The sequence below is a fragment of the Myotis yumanensis genome, unplaced genomic scaffold (assembly GCF_028538775.1).
Source record: "Myotis yumanensis isolate MYYU_CA2020_CCGP unplaced genomic scaffold, mMyoYum1.0.hap1 SCAF_15, whole genome shotgun sequence".
In the NCBI taxonomy this organism is placed as follows: Eukaryota; Metazoa; Chordata; class Mammalia; order Chiroptera; family Vespertilionidae; genus Myotis; species Myotis yumanensis.
Genome location: NW_027223766.1, coordinates 49,352,703 through 49,379,723, shown reverse-complemented (window position 1 = coordinate 49,379,723; position 27,021 = coordinate 49,352,703). Strand labels below are relative to the sequence as shown.

The following is a 27,021-nucleotide window of genomic DNA, read 5'->3' as shown; positions in this document are numbered from 1 at the left end:
GGAGCTGAGTGCTGAAGAGCTATTCTGTGACCCCTTTTATGGTTCCCCCATGACTAGCAAATTGCCAGGGGAGGAAAGGTCAGGGGAGGATCCAAACCTCATGACCAGCTATGATATGAAAGGTCAGGGGGTCTGAACTGCATGACCAGCGATATGCTAGGGGAGGAAAGGTTACGCTGGGGCCAAGGTCCTTGTTTTCCCAGTTTTGCCTGTTGCTAGGCACCCTGAGCGTTCCACCCTGGTGACCTTCTGAACCTGGTCCATGGTCCTTGCTCTGCTCATGTCTGTCTAATTGCCTACCACAGAAACACACACATCAAGGTCAAGACTTGTAAAACATCATCAGTGTTTTTCAGTTACATCTGCAGTAAGAACTCTACAGTGACGATGTGCCAGCCTAAGTTAGGAAGAGCCCAGAGTGGTGTCACTAAATTTGAATGTGTTCACCACCTTGTAGCTGACTACCAATAAAGGGAATGGCAGATCTGTTGAAATTTGGTTGATAGCCTAATCTTTGTTTTGAAGGGAACATTGTGAGTATCTGGCTATTGGGCGTTTTGGTTCTATCAGTGTGATCCGACCCTGATGCCATATTTTAAAGATGTTCTCAAAAGCTGCATTGCCAAGGTCAATGGATTAAGCCCTACTTTCAAAAAACTAATTTGCTGCTTTCGCCCAAGTCACCAAGTTTTTCTAGTCCTCAGTTTCTTTCTTTTATAGAGAATTGAGCTACATGGTTTCAAGTCACTTCATGAACCCTATATTTTGGGCTCAAATATTGTATCCTTTCTCATTCCCTTCACTTCCTTCCTCGTACCTCAGACACGTGGTGAAAATATTCACAGTTGTTAAGTGAATTGAACTTTGGTTTAAATAAATATTGTCCTTGTGTGGAGCTTTCAAAGCTATAATTATTAGATAACATTTAGTTCAGAAAACTTTGTGATATATGCATTCTGTATTTCTTTTAATGGTTTGAAAAATCCATTTAAAATTAATAAGCTCCACTATAGGAAAACATTGGAATACCTCCTATTTTTTGTTAATCTTAGTTTTTTTGGGGGGGGATTGGTGGTAAATCGGTGCTTACAGTGCTATTTAGTGAAAGGTATCAGCCTGGTCCTTTGAAAATAGTCATGGAGTATGCTTTTTAAATTTACACAGGGAATCTGTCCCCACTGTCCAACTGAAGTAAAATAGTATTTTTAAAAATGATAAAATGAAAACATCCAGTTATAATTACATCTTTTCTTCAATATCAAAATGTAATGACTTGTGTTAGAGTCTTTTAAGGATAATACAAGATACTGATTTAAAAATGTAGAGTTATTCAAGTACATATCTTAAAAACTATATGATTACCAAGAAGAGAAAATTTATTTTGCTTTTGTGATCTGTTTGATTATGATGAGCCTGGAGGAGTTATATTTAAGGGAATGATTTTAATTGCAGTTCAGGAGCAAGGGAAACATGTAGCAGTGACCCCCTGTGATGTCACTGTATGAATTCCGTTAGTGTGCCAGGCTCAAACAAAGACTTAGTAGGAAAACCTTTAAGGACATTTCGTAATACTATCTGTCATCTTTTCCTAGTCATCATTTTTTTTCTTAAAATTTTAATCTCTCAGAATTTTATTTCTACTTTAGAAATTTTAATACTGGTGTTGAATTAATTTCTGTTAGGAACAATTGAAATATTATAAAACTTTTTGGATGAATTATGTGTATTTTCATTTATGACTAGGAAGCAGTATGGCAAAATGGTTAAGAGAATTGTTGGGACCCAGATTTGCTGGAGTGAATTTGAAGCAAGATGTTTAATCCTTCTGACCTTCAGGTTGCTCAGATGTAAAATGAGGATTGTAATGCTAACCAACCTCATAAAATGGTTGAGGATTTTACCAGGTAATCCTGTGCATATACTATTTAGCATAGTATGTGGCACACAGTAAGATCTCATTCATTGACTTTTACTTTCGTTTAGTGCTTACAGCATCCAAGGCCCTCTGCCAGATGCTTTGGTTACAAAGGTGAAATTATAGTCCAACTCCAGGAAAGCTAGTTCTGTGCCCTTAGTTCCTTTAGTCTCTGTTTAAGAAGGTCCTTATAGTGAGTATTTCCTAAATAACTCCTCCTAAACTTTATTCCCTTTCAGAAGTTAATCCTCACAATTACTAGACAGGAGACAGCTTGCTTGTAATTTTTTGCATGTATGAGTGTATGTATTTAGTCTGATAGATGGCTTTCTTTTGACCTCAGTTTAATATATAGTAAGGTATTTCAAATATTTAATAGGTTCTCAGCTGGCACAGGTATTGTTTTGTTTGGTTCTAGGAGGCCAGTGAAAACTGGTACCAATGAGGAGAAATTAACAAGTGGGTGAATTTCAGCTTAATACAAGTTTTGTGTGATTCTTGAGGGCAAGATGTATGTTGGATTAATTGTGCATCATTTTATTATTGGCTGGTTTCTAAAAATTGACTGAAGTCTAAAATTTAAGTCATTTGAAAGTAGAGCACTTAATGGTGATTGTTTATAATCGAATCATATTTTTTTTCAAGGGAAACCTTCATAATAAATTCTTGTGAAATGGGTAATGTTGAGTTTTTCTTTTTTTCCCCCTATTTCTGACACTCACCATTCTGTCCACTCCTAAATTAGTTACCTTGGAACTTTGTACTAGACCTTCTCATACCCTGTGCCTGTACCTGCTGGGAGACATAGCAAGAAGCAGTTTTTTGCTTTCTTGTTCTAAATTTTCAACTGAGGCAGTAATTTGCATTGGTGGTTTAATTTTTAATGGCTAGAGGCATGGAAGAGTACTAGTATTAGTAATCTTTGAACCTGTCAAAGATGTTGCAACAGTCTGATGTAATGCTATTTTATTATGGTTCACTTCTATGTGAGGGGCGATACTGGCCTCCTGCTTTACTATATGTATTGCACATTCCAGTGAGTCTTTATTTAAAATAGCTTAAATAAGATTTTTCCCCTTAAAATACTAACTCTAAGTATATCCACTAGATGTCAGCATTAGGAAAGACGCAACGTAGCATGTAGCGTCACAGCCAGCAGCTGTGAGAGATGCAGTCTAACAAGTAAACTGACCTGTGTGAAGTCACATATTTTGCGATACAGTTGGGACTAGAAGTCAAGTCTTCCAATTTCCATTGCACAGTTCATTTAGGTCACATTTCTGTAAGGCAAGTAGCTTAACTCCGTATAGTTACTAGACTAATATAATATGTCGATCTTGACACGTGCTAGGGATTCATGGAGAGGTTTTAGTGCTACTATGATGCTGTGCAGCTGGGCACCCAGTAATGCCCAATTCGTGCATCTCTTCCTGTCCATTTTGCCACGGAAGGAGAATCAACGGATCACTTGATTAATAGCTACACTAGTACCTGATGACAGTAGATACTGTTGATAAGGTTAAAGTTCAGCTAATGTCTAGAATTCTCTGTGTCAGTCATATTTCAGCCAGGAAAGCAGAAACCTTGCTAGGTTTTTACAATCGGGAATTTAACATATGGATTGATATACATGAGCGTTGGAAGCTTGAGCAAAAAGAGGATGCTGAGGTCTGAGCATGTGTATTCACAGCACCTCTGACACCAAATGTGTGGGATAACCCCCTCCTCTTCTCCCCTCCCCCCATCCAGTTCTCCAGCTCTCAGGACACTAGCTGACTGTCCTGCAATTCACTCTGACTCTGACACTGACTTCGTGGCATTAGTGCTGATCCCACAGGTTCAGGGCTCAGTCCCATAACATTGCCATCCACTCCAGATGCCAATCACAAGTCCTAGACCTATGCACTGTGACCAGACAGTTGTGAATTGGGGGTTCCCATGATTCCTTCTTAGGTTCAGTAATCTGCTATAATGGCTTCCAGAGCTCACTTCACTTCCTAGTACCAGTTTACTGTAAGGGATTTTTATGAAGGATGCAAATGAACAGCTCAGTGGAGAGGTCCATCGGGTGAGGCCTGGAAGTGTCCTGAGCATAGGAGCTCTGTGCAGTGGGGTGTGCCACCCTTCTAGCATGCGGATGTGTTTACCAACCTGGACCGTCTTCAAACCCTGTCACTTAGGGTTTTAAAAAAGTATTTTTATGGAGGTTCCATTGTGTGGGCAGGACTGATTATAAATCATTGGCCATTTGTGATCAGCTCATTCTTCAGTCCTCTCCCTTTCCCAGAGATCAGGAGCTGGGGCTGAAAGCTCCTTCCCTCTGATCATGCTTTCTGGTAAGGAGCCTCTATCCTGCAACTATTTAGGGGCCTGCCAAGAGTCACCTCATTAAAACGAGAGCCTCCGTCACCCAGGAAATTCCAGGGGATTAGGAGCTCTGTGTGAGGAGCTGGGATTAAAGACCAAATATACAGTTCTTTTTTAGTCACTTGAGGTAACTTAGATATTAATGGTAACCACAGGAAGCAAATACCACTTTTAAAGCAGGGGAACTAAAGGAAGGAGGAGGGCTACCCCGTAAGTCTGGAAGCTCAGACCTCTGAAGAGGCTAGGCCCTGCACTGCTGCTCCAGTTCACAGGAAGCCAGAGCCTGGAGCCATGCCTGTCTTTTGCTGACAGGAAATGCTGATGGGATTTGAAAAACAGAGAGAGAGGGACCTTCTTTGTTCTCACCTGCCAATCTGCTGTTAGGCTTGGGGGTGAGAGATAATAGAAAAGTAAGTCACAGTCCACCTCTGACTACTCGGCACTCACTTATACATGTACAACAGTGAGGACATTTTCATGCTGCTTCTCAGAGTTCTGGTTCTTGGATAGCTCCTGCCCGAATTGTCTAGGGTACAGGTGGAGGAAGACCCCGGGGAATATGGAGTCCCGGAGGGGATGTCACGTCTGCTCACTTTATCACATTCAGTGGAACCATGAGTGGGGAGAGAGTGGAAGTCCTGGGGGGGCTCAGATTCTACTCAAGCACGCTGACCACACAAAAGTCAGAAAACAGAAGAGCAAGAGAAGAAGGGAGATCTTGGTTATGCCACTTAATGAACAAATACTTGTTGCCTACTGGTCATTGTGCTAGAACAGAAGGTACTGTTTAGTTACTTCTCTTGTTGAGAAGAAAGGGGAAAGAAGGAAGTGAAGTGGGTGTGGGAAGAAGGCTAAGGTGTGATGTGCATTGGCCGTGTAGTCACTAGAGACAACAGCATATTGTCAGGTAGCTGTTGCAAATGCTTTACTAGTAGGCTTGCTTGAGTGGTTATCTCCATTATTCTGGCTCTCACCTCTTGGTGGTGTTAAAGGTCTTCCCTGAAGTTAGTCCATTTACTACCTTCAGCTGCCATGTTCCTAATGTGAGTTGCACCGTTTCAGAAGCTCGGAAGGAAGTATGATTATGCCTCTCCTTTAAGTAATTGTGTACCCAGCTGATCCTTCAGAAAAGTGGTGCCACTGCATCCCACTATGTACAGGTATGAAGTTAATTCAGTAGGTTTTTATTGGACATTTACTCTGCACTCTGTGGAAGATTTACTTGTAGCAGAGATGCACCAAATACACATTGGGCCAGTCAAGTCAATATTCAGCTAAGACCAAGGCCAAAGTCATCATAGAATAAGCTTTTCAGATACGTTAATAAATCTGGAAATTTATCAAAATTTAATGACTACAGTGTCATTAATTTTAATAGTCAGATTTTGAAGGTTGGACATATTAAAACATTTTTTGTTTTACACTCCTGTTCATAGCCACTCTGCTGTTCATATGCAATATTAAATCCACCTTTGCTTTCAGAAGGTGATGTTGCAGCTTCATAGAAGTAGTTCTACAATAAGGCTTTGTGCCATGTTTGGGGAAGGAGAATATTTTCAGAAGCAGATGTGCTAATGTGAGATTGTTGGTATCATTTGAATTTTTTTTGAGGTTTCTACTGTTTCAGCTTGTACCTGCTGCTCTATGCAATCACCTGAGATCTAGAAATGTGGAGTTGGAGTTATGTAAGTGGCTTTCCAGATAGCAAAACTGTAAGTTCCCACCTGCCTTTCAACTTTGCATTCACCTCCTGGCATTATTTGCTGTGTAGTAGATTGATCAGAAGGAGCTTTCTGGCATGTGCCATGTGATATTTCTGTAATTGCTCAGTTTGGCTATTTCTTCAGCAGGTTCCAGCAGATGAATTACAGTCTCTGAAAGCACCATTGCGTATTAGTAATATTTTTTGTGTTGGCATTGTTATTATCTTCAGAGTACAATATCGATACTTTTTTTAAGTGTTAAAGCAGATTTTTAACCTGTAATAGCTGTTTGGCTGACTATATGACAAAGCAATTCCAGCATCTCTTGTATATCTGGTAGTTTGTCTTTGGAAGAAGAATTAGGAAAGTGATGCTCTTTATTTTTGCTCGTGCAAAATATATTTTATTATATTACAGTGTGTTATAGTTTCTGAGCATACAACATAAGGTCAGATTTCCCTAATAATCAACATTTTGAAAATTCTTTTTTTTTTTTTTAAAAAAATATATTTTATTGATTTTTTACAGAGAGGAAGGGAGAGGGATAAAGAGGTAGAAACATCGATGAGAGAGAAACATTGATCAGCTGCCTCCTGCACACCCCCTACTGGGGATGTGCCCGCAACCAAGGTACATGCTCTTGACCGGAATCGAACCTGGGACCCCTCAGTCCACAAGCTGATGCTCTATCCACTGAGCCAAACCAGTTAGGGCAACATTTTGAAAATTCTTAATAGTTGTACACAAAGTTTATGGCTTTTACAGAAAGGAAGAAAGGAAGACAGAGGCTGTCTTCATCTATTTTATTGGGAAGGCAGTGAGCTCTTTTTAAATTCTAAGGCCTTTTTAAAAAAGACTTAGTTTTCAATTGTCAGTATTTATTTTGGTCTTTCCTCTCCCCTCCTTGGAACACTCCTATAATTTTACCAAGTTTTGTTTCAGTGTGGATTTCTAATCATGCAGTTATTCAACAAACATTTGTGGCTACCTCCAACATCCTGGGCATTGTTCTAGGACAGTGGTTGGTAAGCTGTGGCTCGTGAGCCACATGCGGCTCTTTGGCCCCTTGAGTGTGCCTCTTCCACAAAATATCACGTGCGGGTGCGCACATACAGTGCGATTGAAACTTCGTGGCCCATGCGCAGAAGTCGGTATTTTGTGGAAGAGACACACTCAAGGGGCCAGCGAGCCGCAGTTTGCCAACCACTGTTCTGGGACGTGGGGATGGAGAACTATACAAAGCAAAGCCCCTGCCTTCTTCAGGTTCACCCGGCAGTGGGGGACAGGTAACCAAAGGGGTGACTGTGTTAGAGTGTGATGACCATCCATTTGGGAAGGTGACAGTGATGGGAGTGGGGAAGAGACAGATGGGTTGGTCAGGGAAGCCTTCCATGCGTGGTCTAGAGGAGCAGTGTGCTGGATGGAGTTCAGTAGCTTGTCATTGATTGTCTGTGGACAAAGCATTTCAAACCAGGAGTGGTTGTTTCTTTTTCTTTCTTTTATTGGTAAAAAATGTAATGAAGGCATTTCACACATGTGAGGATAGAGGGTAAATTGTTGGAGGTTTGAGGAGATTTTAAAAAAGCCTGTGGAGTGGTCACCTGGCAGAGTGGGAGAGGAGGTTGACGGGAGGTATGTAGCAGGATCACTGGACAAAACAGGATGTTCATTCAAAGTAGTGATTCCTAATGGGCGGACACTTGTGCCCCCAGGGGATATTTGGCAGTACCTGGTATCCGGAAATGTTATTGGTTATCACACTGGTGCTGGGGAGATAACCAGGAATCCCGGGTGCTGCTAAATAGCTTACAATGCGCAGGGCAGACCCCACAGAAACGAACTATGTGGTTCAAAGGTTAATAGCGCCAAGTTTAAGAAATCCTGATTTAGAATGAAGCTAGTCACTGTTGGGTTTTGCTTCCTTCTCATCCCCCACTTGGAAATAGTAAGTTTATAAACTGAACTGAAGAAAACTGATGCCAAAAGAGTGATTCAGATTGTGCTGTGGATGCTGAAAGAGTAAGTGGGGGGTGTGGTAGGAGATAATGGGGCAGGGGTGCCACTGCCCTTGATAAGGTGGTCAGAGAGAAGCCTCTCTGAAGAGGGCACTTGAGATAAGGCCCCAGGAAGGATGGAGCAGCCTGCCATGGGACTAGCCTCCAGGCAGAGGAGACAGCATTGGGAAGCCCTGGAGTTTAAAAGAGGAAAGAAAGCAACCGCATTTGGTAGGAACTTTCTAGAGAGAGAGAACTAGTGTATTAACTGTAGTGCAGAGCTGTATAGTTGTGTTTCTTTTGGCTTCTGTTTTAATTATGAAAACTTCAAGTGCTTTGTGGGGGATGGTCTGCTGTAGTTAGTGCCTCTGTGAGCTCAGACATGCTGCAGACCGCTGGCCAGGAAGAGCGAGTTCCTCTCCAGATGCATTGCCAGTGTTGAAACCAACATGCAATGTAAGAGCTCACTGCCACAAAATTCCACCAGAAATATCACAAACACTGGAAGTAAATTACATTTGGTTTCTATGTATTAAATTTCTCCTTAGCTTACTCAATGAATATCTACAATATTTAGTTTGAATCCAAGGATTACAATCAAAAGTAAACTGAAAGAAAATTCTTTAGCTTTTTCCTCCTAAATTCTGATCGTGAGACTCCGTAGTTTACTGTTCTAAATATATTTATCAATTACTTTGAAATAGTGCCTCTAGAATAAATTAGTAGCATTTTGGACCAAGTTGTATAGAATCGGAAAGTTCTTTTATATATATTGTTATCCTTTGCATCAGATTTTTGTATTCATCTGAAGCTTAGAAGTCTTATTATTCAGAACTCTTTTAGATGCAAATGACCGAAACCCAGATCAGCTAAACAGGTAAAGGGAAAGTTGGTTGAAAGAAATGAGGGTATCTTAAAACCTGAGGAAAATCTAGCAGCTAAACTGAGGGAAATGGCAGCTGGAACCTGGGAACGAATGGAATCACAAACCAAGGACTTGAGGACACCTTCTGGGGCTTTCTGCATGGGGCCTCTGTTGTATTGCATCCGCTGGCGTCATTCTTATGTGACTGCCTGGCTGCTGGGGGGGTGGAGTGTGTGTGTGCAGGAAACAAGGCTGCCACTCCCTCCAGAGCTGCTTTCCGCCGGCTCTGCTGTTGGAGCAGATCCTCTAGCTCTGCCATGGCCATACCACAGGAGCAAGTAGATGCCAGGCTTCCTGTACCCCCCTGTCAGTTTAGGAAGCCTCTGCAGTGATGTTTATTATTGTGGACATTGTACGGATGAGATGTGGAGAAGTCAGGAATCCTGACTAAAGTCCCAGAGCTGGGAAGTGACAGAGTTAGGGTTTGAATCCAGGCAGTATGACAATGGACCAGAACCAACAATCAGCCACCATATCGTATTCATTGAAATCAGCCACACTGAGGGGACGGTAGGTTTTGTTTTGTTTTTGGCTGAAGAGTTAAACAATGCAAGACTAGGATGTGGTTTTCCTTTTTTTTTGTTTTTCCTTATAAAAAAAAGATATGACCGCTGATAACATAATGAACTGTTTTCAGATCTTTGAAATGATACACACATGGTATGGGTGCTGGCACAGCATCTTTCATGGGTGCATGGGGCTGCTGTTGTACTACATCTGGGCTTCCCAACCAGGGGCGATGTTGCCCTGGGGCATTTGGCAATATCTGGAGTTATATTCAGTTGTTCCAACCTGTTGTGTGAGTTACTACTGGCCTCTAGTGTCTACAGGCCCAGGATGCTGCTGCTAAGGATCCTGCAGTGTGAGACAGGCCCAGTTTTAATAGTGCTGAGGTTGTGAAACTGTACTAGATACACTGGGCCATTTCAAACTTAGAGTCTATTAGGGTCGCCAAAGGAAGTACGCATGAGGCCAAAAGTGGTAAATAATTATGAATTTATTAGGCCATCTGGAAACAGGTGGGCTGAACCCCAGAATGGCGCCAGCAGCTTGGGACCAGGGACTCAGATTTTAAAGGACACTAAGCAGGCTTTTTCGGAGGGGAATTCTATAGGCAGTCTGGATCCTGGGCAAGTCCAGAGGAGAAAGATAATGGTCTTAGCAACTGGAATGCAGTCTAAGGAAAGGGGATGTTGTGAAATGGGCTAAAGGTCAGTTTCCCAGGGGAGAGGGTATCATTCCATTATTTGATCAGATCTAACTGTTTATTTGGACTGAAGAGGTAAGAAATGCTAAATTTTTGAGTATTTGTGGAGAGTGAATAGATCAGACTAAGTATGAAGCCAGGTGAGAGGGGGTTAGGGTCACATTTGGCTAGGACGCCTCGAAAGTAGGACTAAATGGTGAAGGGGAGATAAGAAGGTGGAGCAGACAAACTTGGCTAGTTTCAGTGTTTCCCTGAGAATCACCTGTGGCTTTCAAGTAAAAAGGTAAGGAAAGGAATCTCTCCCTCCTCTCTTCCTCCGGCACCTCTTGATGGTCTAGGGCAGTGGTCGGCAAACTCATTAGTCAACAGAGCCAAATATCAACAGTACTTCTTCAAAATAGACTCGCCCAGGCCGAAAAACGACTTCTGCACATGGGCCACAAAGTTTCAATTGCACTGTACGTGTGCCCGCACGTGGTATTTTGTGGAAGAGCCACACTCAAGGGGGCAAAGAGCCGCATATGGCTTGCGAGCCGCAGTTTGCCGACCACGGGACTAGGGTAATCTGTTGTATATTTGGTCTTAGTTCTAGTGAGAGAGTTTATGTATTTGGAAACAGAAATTCCATATATATATGAAAGCTTTTAAAAAGTAAAGCTGTGAAATAGGCTATTTCTAAATGGTTCTTAAAACTTATTGAATAAATTTAGTAGCCAGTTTGAAGTAATTGTTTGGATGTGATTGATGATTTTGGAACAGTGTTTATATTTTCCTTACTGTAAAAGTTTGGTATTATTAAACTTTTTATCATGTACTAGAGGCCCAGTGCACAAAATTTGTGCACAGGCAGTGTCCCTAGTGGCTGCTGGCTCCCAGCCAGGGCCTCCCTTCCTCTGCTGCCAGCTAGGGCCTTCCTTCATTCCACACCTCCCCCTGGTGGTCAACACACGTCATAGCAAGCGATCTAACTCCCAATTGGTTGAACTCCCGAGGGGACACTTTGCATATTAGGCTTTTTTACATATAGATAGATAGATAGATAAGAGAATTAAAGCTTAAACAGTTCCCTCTTAGTGTTTATCTCAGCTAATCCATTTGTGTAAAACATTGTACAAACTATTTCCAGTGAATCTCTATGTCATAGGGATTTTGATATAAAAAATAAGACAGATCTCTACCTCTCCCATTGGGAGATTGTTTTGAAAGAAAGGAGACCCTTCATTATTTACCGTATTTGTGAATAAATTAGATTGTCCTTAAAATTGTCCAAGAAATGTGTGTGTCAGTCCAACAAATAACTGTTATACAGGTACTATTATTTCCTCTTTGTGGAGTTTAAAGTTAGGGACATAGGCCATTGTCTGGGGAGTAGGTAGAGGAAGGGATATCAGCACAGGTGGCCAGAAGTACTGACTCTTTTCAAACTTCCTGTATGGGGATGAATAATAAGATGTCTCCTTTCATTGATTAAAAAATATTGTTGCTTTTATGTTTTGTTTCATTTATATTTGCCAGCAGTTCCATATTTGGAGAAAAAGTATTGAGATTGGGGGTGGAGGAGTGTCTGTGCACTGTAGTCTGACTTCCAATAGTTACTGCCACTTCCAGGTTTGAATCTGGCTTCCTGATGGTCCTGACACCGCCCTCCACATCCATCCACACTGAGTCATGGCGAATTCGTGCGCAAGATTTACTATGCCAATACCTTATTTTTACTGTGTTTCCTCTGCAAACTTACTAAGTTATGGTAATTGCTAGATCCTTCATACTGGTTTGCTATGTTAACTTTTAAGTTACATACATTGTATGGTTGTATCTAGTTAATATTGTTGAATAATCAGTCTGAGTTAAACAATAAAATGTTTGATTAATTTTTGGAGTATAGAAAATGTAAGAAATATTGTTTTATGTGTGGTAAAAATTTTTAAGTAGGTTATTGGTAACTGCCTTTGGTCTTGAATGGTTAAATATGGTTTGAATACTGTTTTCCTTATATTCCCAAAGGATTTGATCTACAGAAGGAAAATACCCGTGTTATTTAAAAATATGGTCTCAGTATTTACTTACTTGGGAAATCTATTTTGATGTTCATTTAAACTGGGAATATATGCCTCAAATGTTATAAAGAAGTAACCTACCATAGATTAGCCAAATATAAATATTGCAAGTTATATGTAAAAATCTGATCTTTTTCCAACTTGCTGTATGTAACTTTTTTTGATCTGTGGAAAGAGGACAAAAGCTATAAACTCAGAGCCACCTGTGCTTTTGTTGTGCCACATTTTCAGTGCCAGGAGCACATAGACCTGCACCTGTTGGTAATTCCGAGCAAGCCAGCCTTTGCCGAACCCCAGGCCTCTGCTTAAACTTTTTTCCTGGAACTAAATGATGTTGCCATTTTTATTTTTAGGTTTGCTGGCATGGGTAATCTCATTAAGGTGCTAACCAGGGACATAGACCACAATGCAGCACATTTTTTCTTGGACTTTGAAAGTAAGTCTCTTTAGCCCTTCACAGCTGGTGCATAATGGTAAAGGTGAAAGGTGAAAGGTGAAAGGTGAATGATCCTCACACCACAGTGAAGGCCAGCCAGAACATTTGTTAATAAAGTATGGGGAATCAAAGTTTGCATGATTTTTTTCCCCTAATTGTAGGCAAACATTACCATCATACATATAATTCTTTAGTTTTTCATTTGCTAAAATCATGTTGAGTCTGTAGTCAGTGCTGTCCTTTCATTAGTCCATGAAGCAAGGAGCCTTATGATGAACATTCTACTAGTATGCCTTGGTGACATGCTCACATTCCTGCCATCGGCGGCTGGATACCGTCGAAGTGTGCTGCACATCAGAATCAGTACTTAAATAACTGCCACCAGTTACAAATCCAAATTTGGATAGAAATAGCTGCTTTATTTCATGGCATACAGGAAGTAAGTTTAACATCCTACTCTTTTAAGATGAAATGCAAAGGTGAGCTGTGGCCAAAACTCTTGATATTTGGCTTTGAACTAAATTGTTGTTTCTGCGCAATTTTAAACAAGATTACATGTGAATAATTCTTGATCAGAAATTTCTTTTCCAGAATACTAGCACTGTTGGAATACTTAGAGAATTTTTCATTATAAGGCCACTAATGAGACTTGTCTTGGGAGAATCTTGCGAAGAATTAGAGCAACAGTTGTGCCATTATGTACAGGAAGCCACATTTCACCTCTAGGTCCTCCACATCAACCGTGGGAGCCCGGTTTGCTGTCGCCTGAGCACAGTCTGGGTAACCTGAAGGACGAATTCATGGCCTAATGAACGTTTTCCCTTTTGCTATTGAAACAAAAAATCCATTTCCAATGTTCTTTTTCATAAAGGGATATTTTCTCTTTTCTCATTCTTGTCTTGACAGGTACCTTAACATGGGGAATCTTCTTAAAGTTTTGACATGCACAGACCTTGAGCAGGGGCCAAATTTTTTCCTTGATTTTGAAAGTGAGAAGATGATTTTATATCTATTTCTCTTTGCCTGCAGTAGACTGCGTTTGTCTTGCACTAAATGAATGTTTCCACTTTGCCATCTGTTTAACTGCTTTGCATGACTGAGCTATGGATTGTTTGAGTAAAATTTCTGGTGCCTTCTAGAACTGGAAATCCTGTTTTATAGACTAAATTGTAAAATACTTTTATTTGAATTGTTACAAGAGATATCTCTTTAGTTGAGCATTATTTTACAATTTGAGATCTCAAATGAAAACGTTTAAGATTCTCATTTGAAAACATTTCTATAAAAAATTTTGGTGGAAATTTGTTAATAGAAGCAATTTTTGAGGGGAATTATTACAGTTGAGAAAAATTAAATATTAACTCCATGTACTATTGAAGTATTTTAATACAAATTGGTTCTTGAAGGCCATTCAAAGCTTAGTATTGGCATAATATTAAAAGGTAAGTGTGAACCTTAATTATTTAATCTTTGTATATAATTAATTTGAAAAGTTAAAAAACTCATATGTACTTATTTCAGGAGTTAATTTTTTTCTAATTCTATAAAGAAAATAATGGGTTCACAGACCTTTAAGTAATTTGCCTTCTGTTTGTTTTATGTTGCATGACCTATTGTAATATGGTCTAAGGGTGGCAGGTAAGTGTCATTGACCCCATGCATGTTGAAAAGCTTTTGCTTTTTTGGCTGTCTGTCTGTATTGCTTTAGCTTGTCTGGTTGTCAAATCAAGAACAATGATATTAAATTGGTGTTTTAGTGTGAATGTTGCTATTTTAACTGATCATTAGGAAATTGTTAGGAAAGGGTGAAGAGAGAGCCTTAGATTGTAAATCATGCGAATTCTTGAATACCACTAAGGTTAAAACATTTGAACAGGTATTTAAGTACTTAAACTTTAAGACCTTTTCTGGTTTTAAAAACAAAATAAATCCCTGAAAATAAATCCCCAGAGAGTCACTGCATTTTTCATCAACTTCAGTTTAGTTTATGTGATATTATGCAATCCATGCTACTTTATGAATAATTTAAATATTTTTCTTAAAACCAGGACAGTTCCTATGCACACATTAATTTATTGTTCTTCTACATTTTATGGAATAATTTATGGTCTCTGATATTTTCCTAATTTTATTACATTCCTATCAATGTTCTGTTAATAGTTTGGTAGTGTGTGCAAGCTAGCGAAGAGTAGTAATGCTAATATCAGGACCATAATAAATTGTGGGTTTTTAGGGGAACATGTAGTTAAATAAATATTGGTTTTCTTGACCCTTCTCAACAATTTAACAAGACTATTTTAAGTGCATGTTTAGCATGAATTTTAATCAGCTTGGGGATGTTGAGCAGATTGCTGACTTGAAGGTTATTCTTTCAGATGAGGCAACTTACATTAAAGCTGTATTTTAGTTTATTTGCATCTATTTCAAACTTGGTCTTGTATATTTTTCTGCTATTCTGTCTCCCTTTTACTCTCAAATTCCTTACATTTGCAGAATCTTGGCTCTGACACAGTCAAGATCTTGTTCAAGACTTGGCACTTGATCTTTTTATAAACCAACCTTTAGGTTGTGGTCCAGTGAGAAGTATGAGTTTACTGTAGTGTTTAAAATATTATTTGGTCTTGGTTTCCTAATCTGGGATAGGTTTGGATCGTTATCCTTAAATTTAAATAGTTAATTTAGTGCCAGGAATAGGTTGGAATTGCTAACAACAACAATTTCCAATCATGAAGAACTACATGTAAAGTGTTAACTTTTTACAGGCAGCTGTAAGTTAAAGAATGATATTGTTGCCTATATCAGCCAATGTAGAACTTTTGGTTTGACACTTATTGGTATACTGTAAGTGAAATTTAGTGAAAACATTCTGTATCCTAGGCCAGAGTTTGCCTGTTATTTCTTATTTAGATTTTTAAAATATGTTTTCTTTTGATTCTAACTTAATCAGTTTTATCTTTCATTCATTTGTCTTTTATAAAAAAACTTTTATGATAAAAGTTTACCTTATGATTTGGCTACTAGAGTGACCCATGAGATGGGTCACAAATGGGCAACATATTTGATGTGCCAGTTCCTTATGATTACAGAGAATAAAGCCACATTCTTATTGAATAAAATATCAAGTTCTACATTTTTATTTCTAGATGAACAGTAATATTTAGGTTACCATTATAATTTAGGTTTATTTTAGACTGTGGGTACAAAATAAAGACTCTGTCTTTACTGTAAGTCATTCCTCTCTTAACTTTAGCATGTGCACACACGTGCTGTTTTTCACTTCAGTTCAACATCCATTTATGCGGAGCCTCCTGCCTGCCAACAAGTAGGTGCCGGAGATGCAAAGATAACTCCTGCCTTTGGAGAGTTCTCAGTCTTGTGGGATAGATAGAAATGCAAATTAATAATAATCTTTGCATAGTTTACATCCCCGGTATAGCTCAGGAAGGGATTGACTTTACCTTGCAGGGAGTAGACTTTCTGATGGTGATGTTTGAGTTGTGTTGTGGAGGTGCAATAGAACGTTTCAGGCAAATTTAGTGAAGGACATTGAAGAAGGAGTATCTATAAAGGCCTTTAAGGCATGAAATGACAATCCATGTTCATTGTAACATACTGTTACCTGTTCTTGAAGTACTAGAAAGAGTGTCTCTTTCTTAAAACAAGCTATACCTATAGGATAAGATTTTATTTGAAAATCTTGATAACGATTCCATTAACATATAAGCTCCGATTTGCCCCATAAAATTTGGCAGCACTTATGGTAATGACAGCATATATAAAAAGCACTGAAATGGGGCCCGTATACTCTCTTCTTGTTCGTGGAATTATTTTATAATGACGCTGTTAAGATACTAGTCATTCTAATGACAAATCGTTAGCCAAATAACTAGTGTGTGTGTGTGTGTATGTGTGTGTGTGTATCTCCACTCATTTGTGGTTCCTAGGAGAAGAGGGACTTTTATTTTTATGACCCTTGCCAGTCTTATATAGTGCTTTGTAAATGATAGAGTTCAGTGTTTGTTAGTTACTCTTGATTCACTTATTTTCAGTTAGACCACAGTGCGAGAGTAAAAATAGGTGAATGTTTGTAAATGAGAAATAGAACCTTACTTCCTATGATTCTTTATTTTAGTGCCTTTCCATTTAATCATACATTTCCTCTAATTCTTCTGTCTTTTGTGTTACCTGTCTCCCCTCCTCCCCATCTTTTACAACTATTGATACCCACTTCTTTAGTCTAACTTTATTTTCCATTTTAACTTTTGTATATTTTCTATTGCTTTTGCTCTGTACTTTGAAATATTTTTATTCTTATGGTCTTTCCTTATTTTTTTTTCTAAAATAATACAGGATTTTATTTGTTCAAACATGAAAATGCATAATGGTGTCCTTTAACTCACGCTGGAGGCATATTTATATTTACCATCTCTGTACGTTCTCATTCATGCAACAAATATTTATTATAGAAAATCTGCTAGGTACTGAGTTTGCATACCATTCAGTGGTATGTACTGTACATTGAGCTCCCTGCCTTGATGAAATTTATGGAGTTAGAGTATAAATATTTATTGAGCGAATGAATGAATGGATGCAAGATTAAAGCAGATAGACCCTTTATCACAGTTATCATTTTTATGTGATTTGCTTTTTATCGTTTTTGTAACTGATCTTTGCCTCTTTTTGTACCATAACAGCTTCAATTTTTAAAAAACCTTTATTGTTGAGAGTATTACAGATTTCCCCTTTCCCCCGCCCAACTTCAATTTTAACACTTATTGTCAGTGACTCTTTATAGGAAAGTGGGGTGAAATTATTACAATATTTACTTTTTACCTTCAAACAGTAAGAGCAATGGAAACATGCTGTAATTGCCCTTGAACAGCTTTTAAATAAGCCTGATGAGTTTGCACTGTGCTTACTCCCAGTAGTAGATACATCCTTTTGCAATCAAATAACTATCCCTTTGTTAGCCGGCTAAGTGGCAGGTTTTTCCTTCAACTAATACAATTTTTAATTCTTTGCTCTGAAAAATCAAAGTGACAAGTCTTGGGTGCATTATATGATACCATTTTTTTGAACAAATGCTTTCTTTTATATAGCCTTTCCCGCTCCCTAGTATCTCACCTTTTGCATGACTTGCTGTCAGTAACGTAGTGCTTACCTGTCTGCTATTTTCTGTTTGTCTTCATTTCTACAGCAGTCTTCAGCAGCTTTCAAAATTATCAATGTGACTCTCCTGTGGCAGTCTAAAACTGTTCAATCAGTGTGGTGCTGGGGGCTGTCCCACCCTTAGGGGAAACTGAAGTCTTTGCCTTTGTTTTTAAGTTTCTTGTTATTTACTAAATCTTTAATAATCATGAATCACTCCCAAGGTCTATTCAAATCTACTTGATAATGTTTCTTTGTCTGTAAGTCTCACTGTCACATTTTTCTTTTAACAACTAGTCACCACACCAAAAATACATAGTAATTGCAAACTTTACAAATACCTTTTGGTCTCTAACAGTCAAAATATTGTCCTTTGTCATGAATTCCCTCTTCATGAATTTAAACTATGTGTCTCCTATTGGTGTTTGTCTGTAGTTTCACAACCCACGTGATAAAGTATAAAGTTGGCTGTTTTTGCATGTAAAGAGTATTTTCTCTGCTGCACCTGGTGTAAGTATAAAAGTTACAAGGTGTACTTTTTAAAAGTGTGTGTCTAACCATGACTTTGGAGAACAAGGTCTGGCTAAATGTGAGAGGATATTACTGCTAAATGACAGACTGATTTTTAAAGTCATTTAGCTACAATATCAGTATTCGCTCCTAGTAATACCTGTATAGCTTTGGACACAGTTTTTAATTGGCTCCTCTTATGTAATTATTTTGTCAAATAGAATTTTCATTCAAAAAGTGCATGATTTCTGAAAAGAAATTTGAAAAATAAGGGAACAGATGTGAACACAAATTGTTAAGTTGGCTTTGCATGTAAATGTTACTGTGTTATGTTTTTGTAGTACTGTCTTAGGTATGTTGAAATTAAAATTTGGTACTGTAATTGTTGATTTAAAAAACGTGTGGTATATTTTTGACTAGTTGGCAGGTTTAATAAGTGGGATTGAACTATGACTTGTCCCAAGCACACACTCTAGTTAGGCATCTGGAGTCCTAGTTTCATGTGTCAACTTAGTTTCCTTAAATTTTCTAAGGAAAGGAATAAATATAGATCATTGTGTATTTGTGGGTAGGGGGTGTGGGTACAGAAAACTCTTAAGACTAGTTTTATGTAACAGAGATCAGAAATGTTCTTAATTTATATTATAAATTAGGTAAACAAAAGAGATCAGAAATGTTCTTAATTCATATTATAAATTTGGTCTTCCTCCCCTACCCTCATAAGAGAAAATTTTAGCAGGGAGAAATCCTGCCAGCATAATTCTTCTCTAAAACATTATGGTAATCATAATGTTTATCATTTTAAGTGCTGTATGCCTTATCTGTAGTAACATGGCCTAGTTGAAAAGATACAAGAAAAATTCAGTTTCCTCACAGAGTGCCGACCCCCCCCTCCCCAAGAAATGTATTAAATAAAAAAGATTTATCCTTAGGAAAAAAATGACCACGTTATTAAAAACAGAATTTCTGTTACCTCGAGTCTAGCAGAGAGAAATCTAGATTTAGTCACATTAACATATGTTCTGTGGCTAACACTGCAGGTGGTGGAAATACCCATATGTTTGTGTTCCTTGTCATGCTTTTTGTAACTGTAATTCTTCATTTTTTTCTCACTCATCCTCAAGGACGGAGGAGCGCAGTTTTGCTTTAGCATTTAAAAAGTTCAGTGATAACATTGCAGCTGAAGCATCTAGCTTTCAGTGGCCCAGTGATTCTGGAGAAGTTCATTTGGTACAGAATTTAAAGTGGTCCTAGAAAAGGGCAGCATCTAGAAAGGATTCTTTTAAAAGTTTTTATATCAATATTCAGTCATTAAAATGAACTTTATAGGAGAATAAAGTCATTTCAGTCTTAAACATAGATTAGCAAGATATAGTAGGCCTTTCATTTCTCTTGCATTAAAATAGATCATTACTCATGAATTTGCAGTCATTACTGATAGTGACGACTGTAATGAAAAGGCAGTTGTCCGTGCTATCACAATTTAAATGATAATTCTCAAATTCAATTAATATACCAAGTCATTATTTGTGTCTACAATAAATAATGTTTGGTGTTCCCTTGCTGCTTTGTGATATTTACAAACTTGAGGCTAGTTCAAGTATAGAACTATGGAAAAATTATCAATCTTTTCCAAGAAGTGCAAAGTTAAATGAATAAAATGTTAGTCATCTTTAGAAATTTGGATTTAGAGTTGTATGTGTACTAAAAAATTCATGTGACTGTGAATTTTCTTGTGCTTTCCTGCTGTTTAGATGCCCAGCCTACAGAGTCCGAGAAGGAAATTTATAATCAGGTGAATGTAGTGTTAAAAGATGCAGAAGGCATCTTGGAGGACTTGCAGTCATATAGAGGAGCTGGCCATGAAATCCGAGAGGTAAAGCACGCCCATTTTCCAGTCAATAGAATGCACTGTGTCCCGCCCTCTTTTTAATCTCTCTCGTTTTCTATACTTTAAAACTCTAGTGCATAGTAAAAATTGTATTTAAAGAAAGATCACTTGCATTATTTCAAAAGTGGTTGCACAATATAAGGGTAAAAGGAAAACAATGTTCTATAAATATGTAGTTTATGTGTATTAAAGAAAATTGTGTGTTATTGGTTGCTCTCACACCTGAAATTTACTGTATCCATGGGGGGCCTACTGGTACTTTTATGGAGGGGAGGAGAGAACACAACTTTCTTTAGCTTTTTGTTCTGTCGTCTGTTTTTCCCGCTTCTCCTAAGCTTCCCTGGGAAACGCTGAAATCATCCTTGTGGTCTGGACTCCCCAACTCTGTCTGACTTTTCCCTACAGAGCAAATGTTCAGTGTGGTCTCCCTCAACTTGCTTCTCCCGAACCTTTGACCTGATCCAGGTTTCTTCCCATTCATCTCATTCTCCATTTCTTCTGTTTAGGAGAAGCGTAGTCTCTCTCCTTCTTACCAAAACTATGTTCTCTAACATTCTTCTCCATTTTCCTCTGGAATTTCAATTCTTTCTTCTCTTAATTCCGTCTGGTTTTTTTTTTGTCTTTTACTGACTTTTTCTCCTCAGCATAAACACATACTCAGCTGTCCTGTTCTACCCAAAGAAACCTCCTAGCCCAGTGGTCGGCAAACTGCGGCTCGCAAGCCACATGTGGCTCTCTGGCCCCTTGAGTGTGGCTCTTCCACAAAATACCGACTTCTGCGCATGGGCCACGAAGTTTCAATCGCACTGTATGTGTGCGCCCGCACATGGTATTTTGTGGAAGAGCCACTCTCAAGGGGCCAAAGAGCCACATGTGGCTTGCGAGCCGCAGTTTGCCAACCACAGTAGCCTCTTTTTCTCATTTAAGATACAGTCTATTAAATAAACAATGCTTATTCTCTAGGATAAACCACTAGAGATGGAGATAATGTTTTGATCTATGTGTTGACGGTTTCAATATTTTTGGAAATGAGAGTGAGAATACCTGCTCCATGACACCCTCACATTGACACTGACCAAGCACCCTTGTGCATGTTGGGCTGTGATTGGTGCTGTAGCAGCAGTAACGCTGATGTGAAAGGAGAAGGAACCAGCATTATAAAGGAGAACCATGACATGTTGTTGTGGCAGGGCAGCCATTGGCTTCAGTTCTGAATCCAGCAAGGCCAGGAAACAGTTAACTGTGCTCGGTTGTGACAGTGGGTGGCATTTGCTGGAGCATTTGATAGTATGAGAATGAGCAGATATTTGAAATATCATATTTAGATCCTTGCAAGAAAATTTGGCTAGACTTCTCAAGAGAAGAAAGCAAATTTAAAGTTTTTATCTATTTGCTCATTTCCTGAATAATAAATAAAATAAACAAATTTCTACTTGCTGTAAAACATTACTGAGACTGGGCTTGAGGCTAAAAGGATTTTTCATATACAGCAGGATAATATTACAGTTCCTTTGAAATATTCATATGAAATAAAGATTGTCAGATATTTTTAACATTAAAACATTTTTACATAGTCATATAAATGTAATTTACTTTGGACTCCTATAGTGTTTAAGTATCATTAAAAAAATTTTTTTTATGTTAAACAATCAAGGACATTTGCATATAGTGGTAAGCTTATAAAGCAAATTGCTTAAATAATATATAGCCCATTTATTTAGTTCGTAGCTAATTTATTCAGAGCTTCTTCTAAATTTACCTGGTTTCAGTTTTTGTTTGTGTTCCTGTTTTTTGGTTTTATGTAGACGGAGCTAGAGTGCTAGCGCCTTGGGAAAATCTAAACATCAGTACCTCCTGATCGTGTTTATGAGTAACCCCCACGCCCCGCCATGGGTGTGAGTTTCAGCTTTCAGATGGTGTGTTTAGCTTGTTTGAAGATGTCAGAGAAAGCAAACCAGGTTGTTGAAAAAGATATTAAGTTTCATAAAGGGTTAAGAAAAGCATCTATATGCAAAATAAAGATGAAAATAAGAAAATATATTTCTTTGGGAAGAACCCTCTAAATTAATAAAAGATTGCCTAGTGATTTGAAAGACTGGGCATAGAGAAAGGCTTTATATTATATTAGGGTCTCTAGATTGTGGTTTATTTCCTCCCCTTTCCGATTTGAAACTAGTTTTTACCTTCTTATTCGGGAAAACCCAAGAAAACTTGGATTCCAGAATAGTATATTTTAGTTATAGGAAATAAGTGTGACAATTTCTGAATCCCTTCTTTCAGGTTGATTTGGGTTCTTAATTTGGTAAGTCTCCTAAAGCTACTTTGGACCCTGGAATTGGAATTATTCAAAGTTTCATACCCTGTTCCACAGTTGGCATCTTATTTCATTCATTACCTAACTTTTTGGTTTCTTTTTATTTTACTAAAATAATTTTTTGAAAGAAAACTGCTAAGAAAGCCTGTCTGTGATATGCAAAACAATATAAATGGTTTCTTTTTGTGGCTCTAAAAGGTATCAAGGCGTAATATATTTAACAAGCATGTATGTGTCATCCTATTTCATTATATCCATGTCCATTGCAAGGATAACTAAAAGTGTGTTATGATAGGGTTAAGTATCCAGGGAGTTGAGAAGGCCCACTCTCAGCATTCCTGGGTCCATTATTCTGTATTTTATAGATTGTACCAGGGTTTCCAACATTTGCTAAGACATATATTTTAATGTAAAAAGAATGCTGTTGTGACTTTTAGAACTCAACTTTTTTTTTTCCCTTTGGATTTTGAAGGCCATCCAGCATCCAGCAGATGAGAAGTTACAAGAGAAGGCATGGGGTGCTGTTGTCCCACTAGTAGGCAAATTAAAGAAATTTTATGAATTTTCTCAGAGGTTAGGTAAGTTGAAAGTTTTGTAATTATGACTTCCCTAGTGAAAAATACGTTTATTGATGCCACCAGAAATAATTTAGAGTATTTTATGTTCACATTGCTATATTAATGCGCTACATATGTGAAGCAAGTTTGTTAGACTGTAGGATATTACAGCATAAACCTACGTCTTTATTTAGACTGTTGTCTTCGACACGTTATTCCATAAGGAAAGCTCTGATATCAATGCAGTATAAAGGGTACTAGCGAGAGAAACCTCTTTGTAGAAGTTCTCTCCAGCAAACCCTCTCCCACATGCAGGAACTAATCCATAGGCTCTGGAATATTTAGATTTTGATGTTCTTAAAATCATTGCTGATTAGGATCAGTTAGTTCATGTATCTAAAACTACAAGTTGAGCACTAGGGAGCCAATGGGAAAAGCTACTGTGAGATCTGAATTGTGCCTTCACTACAACCAGTGAACACAGTTGGAATTCCCTTCCTTGGAGAAGTGGCCAAAGTAAGATGTAGACATCGAGCTGCGGGTGTAATTTGAAAGCCGTACCTTGGAAGGGCTTTCTGTGTGAAATTGTGGCCATACGGGAGGAGCAGGATAGGTATGTCTGAAATTTGAAAAACTTAAATTGAAGTTCTTGACACATGTTTTATATAGTTTTGAGTTTTGAATCTCATAAACATGTTATGTATTTTAAATGAATGCGTGCAATTTGGTAAGAAACCGTGCTTTAAGATAGGAATCAACCTGGGGGCTCAGGAGCTAAGTTTAGGCCTGAGATGTGATTTCTTTGGGCCATAGTTTAAAAAAATTCCTCATCAGATGCCAGGTTTAAAAGTGGTAACTGTTTGTGTTTTGTTGTTAAGTCTCCAGTTGTTTAATAAAATCAGTAGCGTAGGCACCAGTTGGTCAGCTGATCTGCATTCAGTTGGCCAGAGCTAAGTGTCAAGCATCTCTGTTTATTATGTAGAGCATGTGCTTTCTAGTTTAGTAGGTTCCCATGGCTTCCTAGTTTTTATATCTTGCTTTCATATTCTTTTATATTAGCTACTTGGCCATTTGTGTTTGTAACTTTTCCTTTAAAGTGGAAGTTATTTTTTTTTTAAAAAAAAAACCCTATGTTTTTAAAAAAAATAAGAGAATTGCTATTTTTCTTAGATACAGTATGCACTGTTAAATGTGAAGACAAGTAATAGCTGAGATAGAAGTATTTGGTAAATTATCCTTTTCTTACTAAAGATAAGAATTGTAATTTATTTTCCCAAGCACAGCAGTCAGCTCTTTCATGCTATTTGCCTTTCAGTCAAATATCTACATAGTCTGTAGCTTGGTAGCTTGAGACCACTGGCCTTGGTCTTGTAATCGTGGTGGTCATGACTCCTTCATATTTAGAGAGTTTTCTGTGCTGCTGGTTTCTGGCTGCATTTATAGTTGAATTGCTTTAGATGGTGCACTCATCTTACTAAGGCTCATTCTAGTCTCAGCATTTACCAACCAAAAAAGAATAATTATAAAATAGGCCAAACCAGTCAGGCTTGCATGTTTTCTTATGTTTTATCTACTGGAATTGAATCGGGCTCCTGGTATGGGTTCATCGTGGGTGCTGTGTTCCATTTCCGCAGAGGCATGTGGTAACACAGTAATAAATAGCAAAGAGCATCAGTTTCCATGCTGTCACCTGGAAGCCTTGAGCCTTCATCATGGTACTCTGGGGCCTCTGTAAAGTTCAGAGCAAAGTATGCATTTAAGCTCTGATGGCTTACTCCTCATGTCGTGTCCAGTAACCTGACTAGTAATGTTTCCAGTTTTCTTGCTTACAGGATGCATATCTTTGCTTGCCTGTGATAGCAACTCAATGTTTGTTGAATGAATGATGCATCAATGAATATACATAACTGCTATATCAAATGGGTGTTGGGTATTTAGGAGAAGCAATAAATGGATTTTAGGCTTTGGTGGCATAATGGCCTATGTTTGAATTCTGGTTTGTTAGCTGTGTGGTCTTGGCCACATCACTTAAATTCTCTGAACTTTAGTATCCTGTCTGGCCCTCCAGTCTGTTGAGTCTTCTGCTTTACGTCCACTAAACCTCTCTAGTCTCTTCTCTTCCTGCCTCACTGTTGAGCCAGAGATGAGGATATACAGCACAGACAACACACAGAATACCACACAAGCATCAAATGAGCATGGTCCTTCAGCATCCTGCAATCTCAAGGAGAGGATGGCTTGGCCTGTGTACTGCAGATATACCACGGGTGCATTCCAGAAGAGGGACCTTGATCCCTTGTGGCTTATTTATGGAGGGACAGGGAAGGGGTCACTGAATAATTTGGAAGATACTGAGCTTTGTCCATAGCCCTTACCCTTGCTGGCCTGGGAAACACCCTGTTCTTGGTTGTTGGTCTCAGGCCTTCCTGGTTGAGACATAACCTGAGGGAGGTTACCTGATCACAGACAGTAGACAAACTGTGTTGTCTCTCCTCAGTCTTCCTCCTGTTCCAGGGACTTATTACAGGGACCACCTCCAAGGGTCATAATGAGTGAGTTTATGCACCACGTTGAGTCCTTGTCACTGGACTAAATTTACCAAAATCTATCCCAAAGTGCCCACAATAAATTATGGTCATGTCTCTTGGCTGTTTGTTTTAAATCCCCCACAGACCACATCCTTTGGGTTCTCTTCTGAGGATTCAGTGACTGGTCTTTGATAGTAGGTGGATGGCAGTTGGTGAGATTAAATGGCTCTTGTCTCTCAAGGGGAACTTTCTGCAGAGGCCTCCCTTTCTTGGTCCTGAGCTTCAGCCATTCATAGAAGTTCTTAAGTTCATTGTCCATCCCAACTCAGTCATGTGACTTGATTCCACCACTAGGGGGCAATGTCTCCTGTCTACCAGAGTAGTAGAGTGCTTTGAATGCTGAAATTAACCCCGAGACTTTATAAAATCTAGTAAATGCAATTTTTTTTGGTAACAGTCCAGTTTTTTTATAATATTGGTGGGTGTGTTAAGTGGTTTTTCCTGCTCTCATCTCTCTCAAACTTTGCTTTCTACTTACATTAATGTTGGCACACAGAATGAATCTTGGGAGAAATAAACCATTTTTCAGAGTAGCCAAAAAACGTTATTCCTCTTAATTGATTTTTCACATCCACGTTTCAGCTCTATGAGCCAGCCATAGGCCTACAATCCATTCTCCACACTGCAGGTGAGGTGGAGAATTTAAATGCTAACCTGTAATGCCCCTGCTTACTTAGTTTATCCAGGGATATCAGGATGACAAGGCCAGGATGCTTCATATGGCACACACATTATGTGTATACTAGAGGCCTGGTGCACAAATTTGTGCACATTGAAAGGAAATTAATTAGAAGAAATGTTTTAATATCACTATTCGCCCATTCTCTATAATAGTAGAAGGGTCAACCAAGTTCTCGGTCAACAATGACAGATGGAAACACACATGTAGGATTGGCGCCAGCGAGAGCTTTATATATATAGATAAACTTGCTTAATTAGACCTGCTTTCTGATTTAGCTAAACTTTTTCTAGCCCAGTGAAGCATCCCAACTTCTCTTTCAGGTAATTGTCAGCAACACAGCAGTAAATATCAACATGAAGCAGATTATTATTATAGATCATGCAGGGAGAACAAAGGGTGAAATATTTAACTGCAGCAGTGTTTGACTGTATTCTGCGCAGTGAGAAAACCTGAAGTAATTTTCAAGTTCCACCATTTCTTACTTCTTTTCAGTTGGGTCAAGTTTCCAAACTTTCTAAATCTCCGTTTTCCAGCTAATGAAAATAAAATAGGATTCTACGGAGTCTCCTATCTACCTATTCCAGGAATTCTGTGAAGATCAAATGAGATGAGGCACGGGAAAACGCTTCACAGACATTTGGTTAAAGTGTGAAATGTTTCCACCTGGCTATAAAGCAAGTCATGTTCCTGGGCTGAAGAAACTGCAAGGAGGCTAGTTGCTAGGGAG

The 27,021-nt window shown here is 38.6% G+C and overlaps 1 protein-coding gene across 5 annotated transcripts in view; it reads left to right on the top strand.

The window, feature by feature from the left end:
- The window catches only part of CYRIB (CYFIP related Rac1 interactor B), a 113,881-nt gene that overhangs the window by 74,507 nt on the left and 12,353 nt on the right, over window positions 1-27,021 (top strand). For 2 of the 5 annotated variants that reach the window (XM_070392337.1, XM_070392338.1), the window contains 3 exons: window positions 12,522-12,604; window positions 20,017-20,138; window positions 22,940-23,045. In XM_070392337.1, the coding sequence (XP_070248438.1) occupies window positions 12,532-12,604; window positions 20,017-20,138; window positions 22,940-23,045 (301 nt within the window). In that variant the 5' untranslated portion in view covers window positions 12,522-12,531. Of the gene's footprint in view, window positions 1-12,521; window positions 12,605-13,510; window positions 13,594-20,016; window positions 20,139-22,939; window positions 23,046-27,021 lie in introns of those variants that run through there. The other 3 variants (XM_070392334.1, XM_070392335.1, XM_070392336.1) reach the window with 2 other exon arrangements.